A 17,644-nucleotide genomic window follows, 5' to 3' on the forward strand; every position below is an offset into this window, starting at 1 on the left:
AAAAGTTGTAGGATTTCGAGGGGGACATTTGATGGTGATCTTAACTTTGACCTTGAGGTCAAATTTAAAGGTCAACTTTATATTTTTAAATAAAACCCACTATTTCTTATTACATATTTTTATAGCTCATCTCGAGAGCTTTCTAAAACTATATAATAAAGTTCATTTTCATTAAGTACTTTGCGAGTTATGAGACTCGAAAATTAGCGCATTATAGCATTGGGATCTTAAATTTATTAACATATATAAGTTCTCCTTGTCTCTTACGTTGAGGTACTTTATTAATATAAGTTTCCCTTGCCTCTTACGTCGAGGTGCTTTACTAATGTGAGTCTCCTTTGCCTATTACGTCGGGGTGCTTTATTAATGTGAGTTTTCCTTGCCTCTCACGGGTGCTTTATTAACCATACTGCATGAATGTATATACATAAAAGTCCCGATGTGAGAGACAAGAGGAACTCACATTAATAAAGCACCCCAACGTGAGAGGCAAGAGGAACTTACGTTAATAAGTTTAAGGCCCCAATGCTAATGCTAACTTTCGAGTCTTATAACTCGGAAAGTATATACTTAATAAAAATGAACTTCATTATAGTGTTTTGGAAAGCTCTCGAGATGAGCTACAAAAATATGAATAATAAGAATTAAATAGGGGGTTCCATTTAAAAAATAAAGTTGACCTTCAAATTTGATCTATCAAAATCAAGATCACCATCAGATGTCCCCCTCGAAATCTTACAACTTTTGTTTAAAACATTTTTCTCTACGATCGCTCCTTATAAAGTTATAAAGGGTGATAGATTAAAATGGGACACCCCCCATATGTATATACATTATCCTATATTATTTGTATTTTATATATGAATGTATAATCATACTTTTTTTTAAAAAGAATCCCATACTTTGAGTGCACTATATAGTCGATGTAATTTTCATAAAAAAACTATTGAAACATTGAGCTTCAAAATTGTTAACTTAAAAATTATATACACTATTTAACAAAATATGAAATATTTTTTATATCATAAAAATTAGGTTATTTTCAAATCACTGAAACTCGACGAAAAATTATATTGTCATGTCACTAAAAATTGAGTTTTTTTAAACTTTAAGTTGAAACTTAAAGTTTCAACACTGTTGATACTCGGCGAAAAATTATCGTAGATAAAAGAATTATAAAGTTTTTTGAAACTTAAAGTTTAAAAACTATTTTTAACGGACTTATACGAATTTAAAAGTAAACCTGTATATTTATTTTTAATTTAATAGTAGATAATTTAATAATTTTAAATTATCTACGATAATTTTTCGCCAAGTATCAACAGTGTATCCAAAAAATACAGGTTTACTTTCAAAAGTAAAATTGTATAAGTCAGTCAAAAAAATCATTAGAAAATTAAAAAAAACATTTGTAAACAAAATATTATAGTTTTTAAACTTTAAGTTTTTTCAAAAAACTTTATAATTCTTTTATCTACGATAATTTTTCGCCGAGTATCAACAGTGTATTTAAAAAATACAGGTTTTACTTTCAAAATTGTATAAGTCAGTCAAAAAAATCATAGAAAAATTAAAAAAAAATTTGTAAACAAAATGTTATAGTTTATGGAACTTAAACATAATTTTTCGAGAAATTTTTTTATCAAGTTGTAAAGTATCAAAAATATCTAATTTTAAGAAACAAACAATGCGTTTATTTTTAGAGATGGAAAGATAAAAGAATTTTTAAAATCACCAATTTTTTGTATTAAAATTGAAATGATTATTTCAGAATTTTTGATAATAGGAATATTCTTGAATATATAAAATGAAATTTCTTGAAAAAAATATGAAGAAAATAGTTATAAATTTAAAGGAATAGTAATAAATTTATTTAGAAAATCTTGCAAAATCTTTAAAGAAATTAAAGATGTTAAAAAAGAATAAAGCCAGAAAACACAGAAATAAGATATATATTTTTGTAATAATATTAGTAAGTAGTAAACTTGTTTTTATTAATAATCACAGATAATCGTGAATAATTTTCGTTAATTATATAATTATGGATTGATATTCTTATTATATTAATTTTTTCTCGTCAAATGGAAGAAATCGATAAAATTGTTATGTAAGTACTTTACATTGAAAATATATTTTTATTTTGTATATCAATTCGACGTGTGGATAGGATACATACATATAGCTTTTAGTTATTTCTTTTTTTTCTTTACATTCTTCTGCAAATTACATACACATACATACTGTATTTCATAGCGAGAGTGACAATAATATGTTGCATAATTTAACATTCGTTCATTTTTTTCCTTTTTACAATTATAAACGTCGAATAATAATCGTCATCTGATGATGTACATACATGTTTGGTCGTGTAATGGTGTAAAGTTTATTTTATTTAGAATAAGAAGCATTATACACATAGTATACGTATGTGTTTAAATATATATTATACATGTATACTTATATACCTTTTTTTTAGCAAAACATACAAAAATGCGACAGTATTTGTTGTAGTGTTTTCTATAATCGAGCTTATAAACATACAATACATATATATATATATATATATATATATATATATATATATTTATTTAATGGATATAGTTTATTCGGACCGTGCAAATTGCATTTGCGCGTTTATTTACTCAAAATGCGAGATTTATTCTGCGAATAAATCTAAATGCACTTTGATAACAAGGGTGATCTCTTCCATAATCTCAGTGATTGGTATGAAATAATTATATATATAATATGTACAGGTACAAGATATGCATTTTATGTACATTGGGCGAGGAGATAAAGAAACTGATCAAACCAACCGCATGATATTTATATGAGATAGTCTTTTAGTACAATTTATTCGTCTACGAATATATTTTAAATTTTATGGAAGCTTATTATCACTATATGTTATCAAAGTTTTTATTTTAAAGTCGTTGAAGTACTTTTATTCAACCAATAAAATCTCTAATAGAGAAAATCTATAATAAAAATGTTTTTGTTTTTTTTATTTGATGAAATATATTATTTAATTCTATGATAAAAAATACGATAAATCATTATCTTTAAATGAATTAATTTTGCATAACTTGTACCTATATTTATTGTATTCGAGAAGAGAGACTTTAATAATCAAAAAAGTATATGATAAAGGTGGTCGATATTTTTTTCTCTAGTTTGTTCTCATATAAAAGATGATATAATAATATTTATATGTATAATAAATAGGACTAGGATTTAATACAAGATATATCACTACTTATTTGAGTTCATATTAAAAATAGTATAATTCAAGATTTATGTACTAAATTATTAAATTAGTTTAGTAGTAGGAAGTAATGTAGAAACACGCGAACGAATCCGAAAATCTTAACACATATTTGTTTATCTCTATTCCTATATTACATAAATCATATTAAAATAATCAACTTATGTTCATTAGTCAATTGCTGACTATCAACTGTTTTTTAGTCAAAACTATGTTTAAACATGGATAACAACATGGTTTAAAGATTTTAATAACAAAATATACAAAACAGACAATTTTATTGCATATAAATATAATTAAATGTTAAGGTTTGCAAATGTGTAAATCTGTCAATTTATCATCAATGTAAATGTGATTTTTTGTAGAGGTTTTTGCGTTAACTTCAGTTCAAATTCATTAAAAAATCATTAAATATTCAATTTTAGTTTTAAAAGATATTACGTGTTTTTTATCTGTGTTGTATCATAACTGCATGCACATTGTACATAACATGTTTCAAACTAGGGACTTCTTGAACTTTGCACTTACATTCAGAGATTATTTATGTGTAACCAAGTACGATTACATAAACTTCTCTGAGAAATAGTAGAAGGGGAGATAATTCCATCGATACAATATTTTTAAAGATAATTCCATTGAATTAACATGCTTAGCTCTTTGAATTGTTCTGATATTTAAATGCTAAAAATATATATATATGCGAATAAGCATGTGCTCTAGCATTATTATTCATAACTAATTGTTTGCTATCTTGATGTTATACCAGAACGATTCTTAATAGACCACCAGTTATGTATCCGATGTACAATCAGACATAATAACATAATCACAAAAATAGGTTCTGGGATATTCTCTCTCTTCTTCTAGAATATTCCAGAGTATGATGATACCTAGGTAATTTGATTTCAACCTCGACATTATCCATATAACATTTATTGAAAGAGTGCTGTTATATCCCAAATCTTGATAACACGATCCTGCCCTATAGTCAACAATCTTCTCTTGGGAGCATCCAAATCCATTCCAATGACATTGTGTTTGGCATCGTGAAAAGATGCTAGAGACGATTGGCTGTATAAAAGCAAGTGAATAATTTATTAAATTTATCTTATGTCTCAGTAAATATTCCTAATAAGAGCACACTAGACTTGGTTAATAACTGTTAACTTAGCTGAGTTAATTTAAAATGAATTAATTTTTAACTTAAACTAGTTATTTTCAACCTATTAACTTTTTTCTTAAGTTAAAAAATTTTGTATTTCTCAATGCCTTTTTTTTTTTTTTTTTTTTTTTTTTTTTTTTTAATAAAATCTTAAATATTGGACGAGTAAAATTTTAATAAGAGTCATTCTCTCTATGATATATGTCATTCTCCAAGTATTATGAAATAAATAAAAGTTTCATATAGTATTAGTTTTGATTTTTTTCATAATTTGTAATTACAAAGAAAAAAATACATTCCTACATAAAAAAAGCAAAATTTTTATTTTAATTAAATTTAAAAAAATTAACAAATAAAATATTAAATTTTAAATTTAAAGTGTAAGACAGGCAATAAGAGCCAAATCGCAGATGACAGTGCGTTATCCCAACGAAACTAAATTTTTTTGTTAGAATTAAATACCTGTGCACAAGGCACCAAATTTTACTTGGTCACGGCCAAGATTTAAAATTGGAATAATCTCTACAAGAGATTTAATTCCATACATCTCCTGTTTCCCCCTAAGGAAATAAATGCGAGAGAAAAATATAGATCCGAAAGTCGCTGAATCGGGAATCGAGCCCGAGACCTTTCGCTTGCCGGGTGACTGCTCTTCCAACTGAGCTATTCAAATGTATTGGGAATGTATGGAATTAAATCTCTTGTAGAGATTATTCCAATTTTAAATCTTGACCGTGACCAAGTAAAATTTGGTGCCTTGTGCACAGGTATTTAATTCTAACGAAAAAATTTAATTTCGTTGGGATAACGCACTGTCATCCGCGATTTAGCTCTTATTGCCTGTCTTACACTTTAAATTTATATTTATATTACAGAGCCTTGTTAAACTCTTAATTAAATTTCAAAATTTTGAAGTTATTACATTTTATATACAACTAGTGATAAATAAAAAGGCCAACTTATCGAGCAATTCTTAGAGTTGTTCTGTCAAATAAAATTTATTCCATGTATATACTAAACATAAAACATTATGTGAAAGCTACAAACATTCTATACTAAAACTTAAGCAAAAATTACAATTATTATAAAATAAACGTTTCAATCGCACGCGGTCTTCCTCAGTATTTTTTATATTACAGTAATTATTAAAAAAACACAAATTCATACAAAAATTCGAGAGTTTAAAATGAGGTGTCTTTTTATATTGTTGGTCTTGTCTTGTGTCATCTTCAATAACTTTTTCAAAAAAACGTGGGTAAAAATTGTCAAGAAGGACGATGTCAACGCCTACGGAACGTATTAATTTCTCGCATATAAACGATGAAACTTTACGAGATTTGATTAAAATCACAGATCATATCGAGGCGAACATTTGTTGGATATGACAGATTGAAACACGCTTTAATTGCTTATAAATTGTCGACTATTATTAAAGAACTAACATTAATTTTCGATATTATGTGGAATTTTTGTATGAATTTGTTTTTTTAATAATTACTGTAATATAAATACTGAGGAAGACCGCGTGCGGTTGAAACGTTTATTTTATAATGATGTAATTTTCGCTTAAGTTTTAGTATAGAATGTTTGTAGCTTTCACATAATGTTTTATGTTTAGTATATACATGGAATAAGTTTTATTTGACAGAACAACTCTAAGAATTGCTCGATAAGTTGGCCTTTTTATTTATCACTAGTTGTATATACAATATACGAACGAAGTTTTGTATTAATTGATTTTTTATTACATTTTAATTTAATATAAATATTTAAAAAAATTTTTTAAATTAACTTTTGATTTAACTTAATTTAATCTTAACTTTAACTAAGTTACTTTTTGTTCATGCAACTTTTAACGTAACTAAATTAATTTTACAAGCCATCAACTTTAACTTAACTTAGTTTTAAAAAAGAATTAACTAACCCAACCCTGATTAGAAGTATAACTAACAAAGGAAGTTAGACAACCCAAAAATTCAAAACTTTCTGTACAAGTAGAGCAGTTCGTCCATAACACAAAATTATCTTTTGTTCGTATTGAATTACGGTCTAAGGAGATGAAATCACCTTCATAAGTAGAATAGATTTTTGCTTTTGCGAAAATTATTCAAGATGTCAAAAAATATTTTAAACAAAAGTTTTACAGTAAAAACACCTCTATATACATGTATCTTTTTTGGCATTCATTTTTTATAGATCTGAAAGCTTGGTTAATTGTTGCGCAATGAATTGTTATACTGTTATAGGAATGTATGTTAATCAATTTTACAAACGGAACAATTTGTACAAAAAATGTAATATGCCTGTATCAGCATCTTCTAAAGACCAGTGTGCTCTCGTAAACGGGACGTGGACTTACTTCTCAGACTTTAGCTGTATATGACACTGGTCGCAGACTCTCACTTCGAACTCGAAGCCCATCGCTGGTATCGGTATCCGTTGTGACGTGCAACGGGCGCACAAGGCGCGGCCGCAATAGCGGCAATGGTGCTGCCTCAATCCTAATTGCCGTTGATCCATCATCGCTTTTATATTCCAGAAGAAGGGTCTCCCGCAGGCCTAAATTCATTCAACCTTTAATATCATGAATTAAGTGGCGTAAAATTTGAAATTTTAAATATATACCTGACAGATGTCAGATTCGACCCAGGCTGCGGTTTCTTTCCTATTCGATGCCCTATTCCAACAGACGATTACCCCATCCTCGCCTCCGGATAAGAGCAAACGTTCGGCACTCGCGTAACATAATGCCGTAACTTTGTTGCTGGAAGAAAATTGGAGCATTTTTTAAAAATAATTAGAATTGAATATTAATAAAATAAAATTATAAATATAAAATTAAATATATAATAAATTATAATAAAAATAAAAATAAAATTATAAATATAAAATTAAAAAATTAAATTAAAATTAAATATTTCTCATACAAAGAACAAAATTAAAAAGACTTTCAATCTAATACACTCACTGATGCCCTTGTAATTCGTAAGCAGTGCCTTGGCGACCTCCAATATCCCAGACGATAATGCTTTGGTCAAAACTTCCAGAAAACAACAACTGTTTTTCAAAATCCCATGCTAATGTGTGGATACTCCCCGTGTGTGCCTTTAATGTAGTAATGAAAGTTACACCATTATTATCCAGCTTCAACATCGCTATCTGACCAGAATAATCTCCTACAAAAGCGTGTTTGGATTGGGAGTCATATCTGTACGTACATGCGAGTTAAGTTTCTCATACATATATTATGATTATATAATTGATAAATTATATTTCATTTCTATGTTATTGTAAAAAAACTTATTTTTGCAAATTATATGACTTTGTAAAAGGATACTGTAGAGCGGTATACCATGCATCAGTTTGGTACGATCCTAATTTCTGCCCTGTCTCAGAACTGTGCAGTTGAAATAATTTATCGCGACCTATACTTAAAACCCATTCGGATTCTGGCGCAAAAATAATTCCTGTGACTCTCGCTTGATGCGCCAGATAATCACGCATAGCTATCATTCGATTGTAATCTTGCTCCAAGATAAATTCCTGTAATTTTAAAGTCAAATATACAAATAACAAGTTATATTTTTAAGGAGTAAAGAAAAACAAAAATAATAATTTAACATACATTTATACTCCCATTATCCAAGCCAACAAACAATTGTCTCGTTTCTATGCAATAATACATGGAAGTAGCGCCCGCTGGCATATATTGACAAATACTTGGCCAATAATGACCAGAATCACGTTTCAGCCATACTCTGACTGTCCTATTAAAAAAAGAAAAAAACAGATGATAAGAAAATAACATTAAAATTAATATGGAGAAAAATAGGCGAGAAAAATATAGGTCCGAAAAGTCGCTGAAGCGGGAACCTATATTTCGGACCTATATTTTTCTCGCCTATTTTTCTTCATATATAAGTTCGAGATTAATTTATATATGGAACTTAGTAATCTCAAACCAAGAGATACAGTTCCGAAGAATTAATTTTTCGCGCTTGGGCTCTATTGGCCGATTTAAAATTCATGTATTATTATTATTAATAATATTGAGAGCCGACATATATTTCTTATTTAAAATTAATATATAGAAAATTTTTTAATATTTTAAAATAGTATAACAATATTTCTTAGTCAGTACTTTCTTTGCTAATATATATCAATGATTTGTATCACTTGGCAATATTAAAGTCTCTTTAAAGAATTTATATAGTGTGACAAAAAATTAAAGATACAGTTTTATTTTATGTCACATGTTTCAAAGTATAATTTCATACATATTTTGATTCTCAATGTACTTTACACATTCAAATGCAAATATTTTATATATAATTGTTTTAAATAATAAATCAATTAATTTTAACACAATTATAATTTCGATATAATAAATAATGATACAAGCTATATATCATAATAAATTTATATATATATATATATATATATATATATATATATATATATATATATATATCAAAGAAAAAGAAGTAGATAATGTTCAAGGTGTGTCTATATATAATCCAATAATAAAAAATTACGCGCAATTCTAATCTTAGAATAAAAAAAAAACGAATTCTGTAAATCGAGATATAATCAATATTGCAAAGGCGATCTGAGAGAAAGAGGACAAAGGAAAAAGGACGAAATATTGACGTGCATAGAAAACGTCAAAAATTATTCCAAAAAAATATAGCACATGCTCTCGCATGACGATCAGTACCTGTCATCGCAAATACTGATTACACCTTCCTCCTGCGGAATGATAACAGCGGCGTTAACGTCATCGCCGCAGCCCTCCAATTTCGACAAGAGCACCGGTTTGCGATTGCTGCTGAACTTATCGTGATTTACTCCCGGGGCGGGTTTTATCTCCGCTGCCATTCTCAATTGTTCTCGGCCACGCGCGAACGTAATTCCTTAATACTATTGTCATTTGACAGTTATCAGTCTTCGAGATGCTTAGCCACGGTTTATGCGTTCTACGAAGACGCGCCCTCCTTTTCCTATCTTATCTTACGCCGCTAAATGTGTAAGTATACACAGTAATGACACTCGATTGTCCTCTCGAAAGGTCAAGTTTGTATTGCGCATGCGCAGGGTATCGATTCTGTAACTTTTTCTAGGTTGCGTTCCAAAACGTCCTCTTCGAGGAAAATTTAATTGATAATCTATGATATACGTAACGTGTACTATAGTTTTTTAAGTAAAATTTTCCTCAACGAAGACATTTTGGAACGCACCCCTAAAGTGAAAATGTGAAAAATGAAAAATTTCCGCCAATCACGCATCGATTTTAAAATGAAATCGATGTGTGATTAACGGAAATTTTTCACTTTTTACGTTTTTACTTTAGAAAAAGTTACAGAATCGATACCCTGGTTCAGAAAATAGTGCACCTATTGTCAATTTGACATTGACATCATTAAACGTCAGTGACATCATAATGTCAGTGACATCATTAAACGTCAATGACATCATAAAGCGGGAGCACATACTCTTGCATAAGCGCATAAATATATGTATAAGAAATTTGATTGGTTGAATTTCTTATGCCTACGTTTGTAGACCAATCAAGATTCTTATGCTTACGCTTACGCGCCTATGCAAAAGTATGTGCTCCGCCCCACTTTAACGTCAAAATATCATTAAACGTCAATGACGTCACTTTGACGTCTTATATCAATTTGACGTTTGACATCATTAAGGGTCGGCAGGAGGCTCGGCCAGACTCCGAATTGATGTTGGAGGCCTCACGCGGTGACAACGCGAAACTCCGGTTTCAGTGTTGCCAACGCTGAGAAACCAATTCTCGGCTTTTATGTAGTGGTGTATGTCTGTACACGTACATACACCATTGCGTTGTTCACGCGGACGCACCATAAGAGAGACAAGGATCGATAATCACGTGTTATTCTTGTCCCTCTATTGTGCCGATATTCGCGAAATACGGCCTGAAAATGCTTTCTGGCCTTCCGCATCGACATATAGAATGGACTGAGCATCGCGATGGGTAAGCGCGCGCCTGCTTTAGAGTGAGAAGTACTACATCTGAGGCCTATGTTTGTCTCTCTTTTTGCAGGGCCGTCTAAAAAAATTGCGGACCATGTGCATTTTTCTATGAAATGTGTAGTCAATAGATTTTTTTAGAATTTATTTTAAAATTTGTTTTAATATATTTAATATATTTATAAATAAACAATAAATTTGCTTTAATTTATATTATATTTATATTAATATTTTATTAAAGATAAACGTTTCACGTTATTCCAAAGCGAGTAGGCGAAGGTGAGGTGTCAAAAATTTAATGCTATGTTACTGCTAGAATTCTGGAGGGGGACGAAATAACAAATCAGAAGCTTGCAAGAGAGACAAACATAGGCCTCAGATGTAGTACCTCTCACTCTAAAGCAGGCGCGCGTTTACATATCGCAATGCTCAGTCCATTCTATATGTCGATGGCCTTCCGTAGCAGAAGACAGTAATGTAGCAAGGCTAATAAGCACCCACTTTTGTAAATTTTGTATATGCTTATGCACATGTGTGTATATATATATAAATAATATCAAAAATTACATAATGTTTCCAAATTGTACAGTGATACTTAATAATAATAAAATAATAATTCGAAGAGTAAACTAATGTACAGAATGTAAGACACGGGCGCTTATTAGGCTTGGCAATTGATTGCTTTTTTATTTTGTATTTTTTCATCTACTTTACATATCGTCAGCGCGATAGAGAGACAAAGAGAACAATTAACTATTAATTCTAGTCTGTTGTAGAACATGTCGTAAATTTATATACTAATAATAAATATATGTATTCTTAATTATTTTTCAACTACATTCTGCTATATAAATAAGTATAAAAGAAAAATATACATAATGGCAGAATGCAAAGGTGTTTAGTCTGTCATCGTGAAAACTCGGGTTCAAATTTATCGGTATCAACATTTTTTTTCTTTTTTAATAATATATTGGAATATATAAAAATGATTAAAGATATATTTTTTGTAAAAATAATTAACTGAAGAATTCTCAAAATATAAAACATACTATTTATTTACGGAATTACGGATTAATTTATTTACGGAATTATTTTGCATTTGCAATGTGTGTGTAGTTGTAAAATTATTTTCAATATTAAAAAATTCTTAAGACTCACTTTTAAAAAAATATATTTTTTAAAAATAATTTTTATATATTTCAATATATATTATAAAAAAATTATACCAGATAGATTTAAACTCGAATTTTCTGATGCAAGAGAGACAAAGAATAATACTCTCCTTGTCAAGCTGTCAGTATGTTACCACGGAAATTTCCCCGCGAGTTACTCTTTATATAGATCTAGTGAGATTCGTTCATCCCAGATTTTACATAAAAAAAAGTTACAGAGCTTCGTGAAATATTTATTAATATATTCTTTATATAATAAAGCAAGGCGGCTAAGAGTCGGATTTTGCATTATTGCTTTTAAAAATTTATAATAAATTAAATACAATCTCGTGATTAACCCAACCCGCTGCTAGCTGCACATCCCCCCAAGTTATATTATGAATTTTATTTTCATCTTTTTTTCAAAAAATCAATTTTTGCCGCCTTGCGGACAATCCTACTGATTAAGAATATCGTAAATTTAATAAGATTCATGAAGTATTTTAGCTAATATCTGAGATAAACGAATTCGTAATTCCCGGCCGACCGATAGACGTCTCCACCGGGCCTCCTGCCGACCCTTAAACGTCAATGAAATCACTTTGACGTCACATGATATTAGATATCGATAACATTATTAAACGTCAAATGACATTATTTTGATGTCAAATGACATTACTGTGACGTTTAATGACGTCACTTTGACGTCAATGACATCATTAAACGTCAAATGACGTCTAATAATATTAATTTGATGTCTATGACCTCACTTGAAATCTAATGACGTCACTTTACGTTACGCGGACGACGCTACTTGGGGCGTTATCCAATCAAATTTCAGCGTATATAATTGTTGGCTTCGCATTAAGGGTCGACAGGCGACATGGTGGAGACGCCTATCGGCCGGCCGGGAATTACGGATTCTTATTTTCCAGATATTAGCGAAAATATTGAATGAATCTTATTAAATTTAGGATATTCTTAATCAGTAAGCTCATTTGTAGTCCTCTAAAGAGCTATTTTATGAAAAAAAGATAAAAATAAAAATTTTTAATAAACTTGGGGGAATGCACAGCTAGGAACGGGTAAGGTTGGGTTAGCCGCGAGTCCGTATTTTATTTATTATAAATTTTTAAGAGCGAAAATGTAAAATCCGGCCTTTTAGAGGACTGCTTTATTATATAAAGAATATATTAAAAAAAAATTCACGAAGTTATGTCACTTATTTTATGAAATATCTGGACGATAAGATTCTCACTAGATTCATAAGGAGCAGGGGAAATTTCTGTGGTAACATGCTGACTGCTTGACAAGGAGAGAGCATCATTCCATCTTTGTCTCTCTTACATCGCATATGTAGTAGCGTCCATGTAGGTACAAAAACTAATACGTGAGCACACGGATGCAAATATTGAGAGATAATGTCAGCAAAAAGGCTATCATATTATTTTTATTTTTTTGTATATGTATGCATATGTAAATAAAGAACAAAAATAAAAACTATTTTAAATAATAAGAATCTATTTGTGTGTGTGTGTGTGTAATTAAAAATTAATAAAAAAATCAATTTATATACCATATATTTTTTTTATATCATATAAAAAAATCTTAGAAATGTACTTAAATTTTTCGTAGATCCTCGATTTTTTTCATTGCTTCTAAACATTCAGCTAAAAGAGCAGTTGAGACTATTCGAATAAAAAATATTTCATCTTATTTTTTGCAAATAATATAATATATTTTTTATTTAGGAGTCCAAAAATATATGTTACGCATAAGTTATTTATAATTTTCGTTCAAATTAAGAGAATATTGTATTGAATATATTGTAATGCATATACACATTAATTTTCATTAATTTACTTGTTTAACAAAAACATGGTTTTTTGATAATAATTTAAAATTATTTCTGCTCAGTGATTTTTAAATAGCCGCAGTATATTGACGGTGCAAAGATAGCATAATCAATTGTTTTTTAAATGAAAACTGGAATGAAGGAATTGATTAAAGCTGTTTTAATTTGTAGATTTAAAATTTAAATTTTAAGTTAAAATTCTTAAAAGAAATTATGGGACGAGAAGACCCTATTAAATTAATATAATTTTTTTATTTAAGGAAATAAATTTTATTTTAATGATTATATTTTATTGGGAGGATAATTAAATAAAATGAACTTTAATTTAAAGATAATTTTAACATTAATTAATGAAATTTTTATAAAGGATTGATTATTAAATTAAGAAAATTTTTTTTTTATAATAATTATAAAAATTAATTACCTTAGGGATAATAGCGTAATATTTTTAGAAAGATCATATTAATAAAAATGATTGCGACCTCGATGTTGAATTAAAATAAAAATTAAATAAAGAAGTTTAATATTTTAGTCTGTTCGACTAATAAAATTTTACATGATTTGAGTTCAGATCGGTGTAAGCCAGATCGGTTTCTATCTATAATAAAATTAAGAAAATTTTGTACAAAAGGACTTTTTTTTAAATTATATTTTTTTTAATGAATAAATTTAATTGATCAAATATATGTAAATAAATAAAATTACTTTGGCAAAATTTAAGTGTATTAAATTTAGAATTTTAATGATGTATAATAGAAAAAAGTTATACAAGTAATAATTTGTCAAAATTTAAGATTATATTTTTATAGTGCGTTAAATATATTAAGATTGTTAATTTTGTTATTAATTATATTAGTTGGGGTAGCTTTTTTAACTTTATTGGAACGAAAAATTTTAAGATATGTACAAATTCGTAAAGAACCTAATAAGGTGGGATTTATAGGATTATTTCAATCTTTTAGTGATGCTATTAAATTACTTAATAAAGAATTATTTTATGTATATAAATCTAATTATAATTTTTTTTATTTATGTCCTATAATTAGATTTGTTTTAATAATAATATGATTAGTATTTCCTTACATTACTAATATTTATTTTTTAAATTATTCTATTTTATTAATAATTGTTTTTATAACTATTAGAGGGTATGTTATAATTTTTATGGGATGATCAGCTAATTCGATTTATTCAATAATAGAAGCAATACGATCAGTTTCACAAATATTATCATATGAAGTAAGATTTATTTTAATTATTTTAGTTATTATATTAATAAGAGAGAGATATTCTTTTTTTGATTTTATTAATTATCAATTTTATTTATGATATATAGTAGTTTTATATCCTTTGTTTATTATAGTGTTTATTAGGATTTTAGCTGAATTAAATCGAAGTCGTATAGATTTTATCGAAAGTGAGTCAGATGATTTAATATTGAATATTTTAGGGGTGGGTTTACATTAATTTTTTTATCTGAATATGGAATAATTATTTTTTTAGATTAATTAGAATTTATATATTTAGGAATTTATTAAAATATTCAATAATTTTAACTTTTATTTTAATTAATATTTTATGTAGAATAGTAATTTTTATACATGGAATACTTCCTCGAATACAATATGATAAATTAATATATTTATGTTGGAAAATTATTTTACCAATAATTTTGGTTTATATTTTATTAATTTTTGGATTTAAATTTATATTATTAATAATAATTTAGTAAAAAAAATTAAATGTTTAAAAGTTAATAGAAAATTAAAATTTCTTTAATATGTTTTCAAAACATAAACTTAAATTCAAGATTATTAACTTAATTTAATAGTAATTTATAAAAAATTTAAATATTAAATATAATTATTTTTAATATTTTAAATTTATTTATAATAATAAATTTTAAAATATTTATTTAAAAATAATTAAATCTCAAATTTTTATTAGGAAAGGTAATAAGATAAAATAAAGAAAGTAACATAATGATAAAATTTGTCTAATAATGATAAAAGGTTGAGCTCCTGCTCATGTTAATAGAATAAAAATATTAATGAAAATTCAAAATAAATATTGATTTAAAGGATAAAATGATAATGAATTAAATTTTATAGAAATTAGAGGTAAAAAATATAAGATAATAATTGATGATAATAATGCAATTACACCTCCTAATTTGTTAGGGATAGATCGGAGGATAGCATAAACATATAGAAAATATCATTCAGGTTGAATATGAATTAAAAATGTATTTTATAAATAAATGAAATATTATATATATATAATATATATATATATATAAGTGTAATATATATATATATATATATATATATATATATATACAGATATGAAAGAACTTACGAGTAACGTATGATGGCTCAATGCAAGAATATTTAATCACGTAAAAAACTTGAGTTCAAATATATCAATATCAATTTTTTTATAATATATTAGAATATAGAAAATCATAGAAATATATTTTTTATATAGGCGATAAACTTAAAAATTTGATATTGAAAATATTTTAATCATTTTACAACTACACACACTATAAATATATAAATGCAAAATACTTCCGTAAATAAATTTCAATAAATCAATTGCACACATGCACACAGCTGGTATGTAGATTTTTATTAAATTTATTTTCTGAATTATTTTATACTTATATATATGTAGTAAAAATATTTTCAATATATTAAAAAATTTTTAAATCGCCGAAATATATTTTATCATTTTTCTATATTCCAATATATATATATATATATATATATATATATATTGTATTATAAAAAAATTGATATTGATATATTTGAACTCTAATTTACTGGATGATATACTGAACATCCTTGCATTGATTATATATTACTCAACGGTACGTTCTTTCACGTTATAAGTTATTGGAGCAAATTATACAATAGCATCAATAATCAAAAAGAAATCAAGAATAATCAACATATCCCTTATATAATATATATATATATATATATATATATATATACGCACATATGTGCATAAGGATATATAAAATTTATAAAAAGTAGGTACTTATTAGCCTTGCTACGCTACTGCCTTCTGCTACGGAAGGCCAGAAAGCATTTTCAGGCGGCATCTCGCGTATACCGGCACGGTAGAGGAACAAGGAGAACACGTGATTATCGGTCCTTGTCTCTCTACGGTGCGTCCGCGTGAGCAATGCAATGGTGTATGTACGTGTACAGACATGCACCACTACATAAAACCCGAGAATTGGTTTCTCGGCGTTGGCAACATTGAAATCGGAGTTTCGCGTTGTCACCGCGCGAGGTCTCCAACATCAATTCGGAGTTTGGCCGACCGACCTGTCGACCCTTAAGCAGTGTTGTTAGACGGGCTAGGTTTTTTCGCGCATGCGCGTATTACCGTGACGTAACCATGACGACTACAGTAACGTATGATGTTTGCGCGCGCAACTACGGACCAAGACCCTGGACCACGGAGTTTTGGCGGAATCGCAGGAAACAGATAAATTGAACGTACGTAAAAATAAATAAATTATTACAATATATGTAATATAAAAGTGTATTATTATAATTTATGTATATTAAAATTAATCAATAATTCAAATTATAAATTGTATAAATAAAAACTAAACTCGTAATTTACGTATGTTATAACATAGGTACACGTATATGTATATATTTTATAATTTCATTATTTGTTTATTGTATGTTTATATTTAACATTTTTAATTAAATTTATTATATTTATAATAAAAATTATACGATTCATTAATTATTTTAAAAAATTTTCAATAATTTAAGAAAAATTAAACAGAGGGGGAAATCAGGACCCCATTTCATGCGAGTGACTACTTCATTAATACTACATTCAATGCGCATGCGCGAAAAAACCTAGCCCGTCTAACAACACTGCCCTTAAGTTGATCTTGATCCAATTTTTTGTTGGCTATCGCGTCACTTTTTTGTCAATAACTTTTAATGTTAATAACTTCTTTTACTAATAACTTTTTAATAAACGAGCGACGGATAAAACTTTTTAGAGTTACTTTTCAGGATGACCTTAACAACACATGTCAAGACGATTCGAGCGATCTATTTAAATATTTAGAAAATAATTAAAGTTAGCAGGAAATTAAAGTCTCATACCACATTTTTTTGTCTTTATCATCTTGTTTCAACCTGTGGTCAATTTTTTTTTTATTATTTTAT

The 17,644-nt window shown here is 27.6% G+C and overlaps 1 protein-coding gene and 1 long non-coding RNA gene across 2 annotated transcripts; one reads left to right on the plus strand and one right to left on the minus strand.

Annotated features, from left to right (window-relative positions):
• Positions 1-2,115: 2,115 nt before the first annotated feature.
• Wdfy2 (WD repeat and FYVE domain containing 2) lies at positions 2,116-9,428 on the minus strand. Its single transcript, XM_029308417.2, has 7 exons — positions 9,145-9,428; positions 8,053-8,194; positions 7,765-7,970; positions 7,396-7,635; positions 7,053-7,191; positions 6,787-6,986; positions 2,116-4,336 (listed from the first exon to the last, which is right to left on the minus strand). Exons 1-7 carry the CDS (start codon positions 9,303-9,305, stop codon positions 4,198-4,200), a joined length of 1,227 nt encoding a protein of 408 aa, XP_029164250.2. The 5' UTR covers positions 9,306-9,428; the 3' UTR covers positions 2,116-4,197.
• Positions 9,429-16,775: 7,347 nt separating this feature from the next.
• On the plus strand, positions 16,776-17,308 carry LOC146722403 (uncharacterized). Its single transcript, XR_014925184.1, has 2 exons — positions 16,776-16,948; positions 17,237-17,308. It is a non-coding gene; the product is annotated as an uncharacterized LOC146722403 (long non-coding RNA).
• The last annotated feature ends 336 nt before the right edge of the window (positions 17,309-17,644 follow it).

Source organism: Nylanderia fulva, unplaced genomic scaffold (genome assembly GCF_048542155.1).
Source record: "Nylanderia fulva isolate GAGA-0341 unplaced genomic scaffold, ASM4854215v1 Scaffold32, whole genome shotgun sequence".
Classification (NCBI taxonomy): Eukaryota; Metazoa; Arthropoda; class Insecta; order Hymenoptera; family Formicidae; genus Nylanderia; species Nylanderia fulva.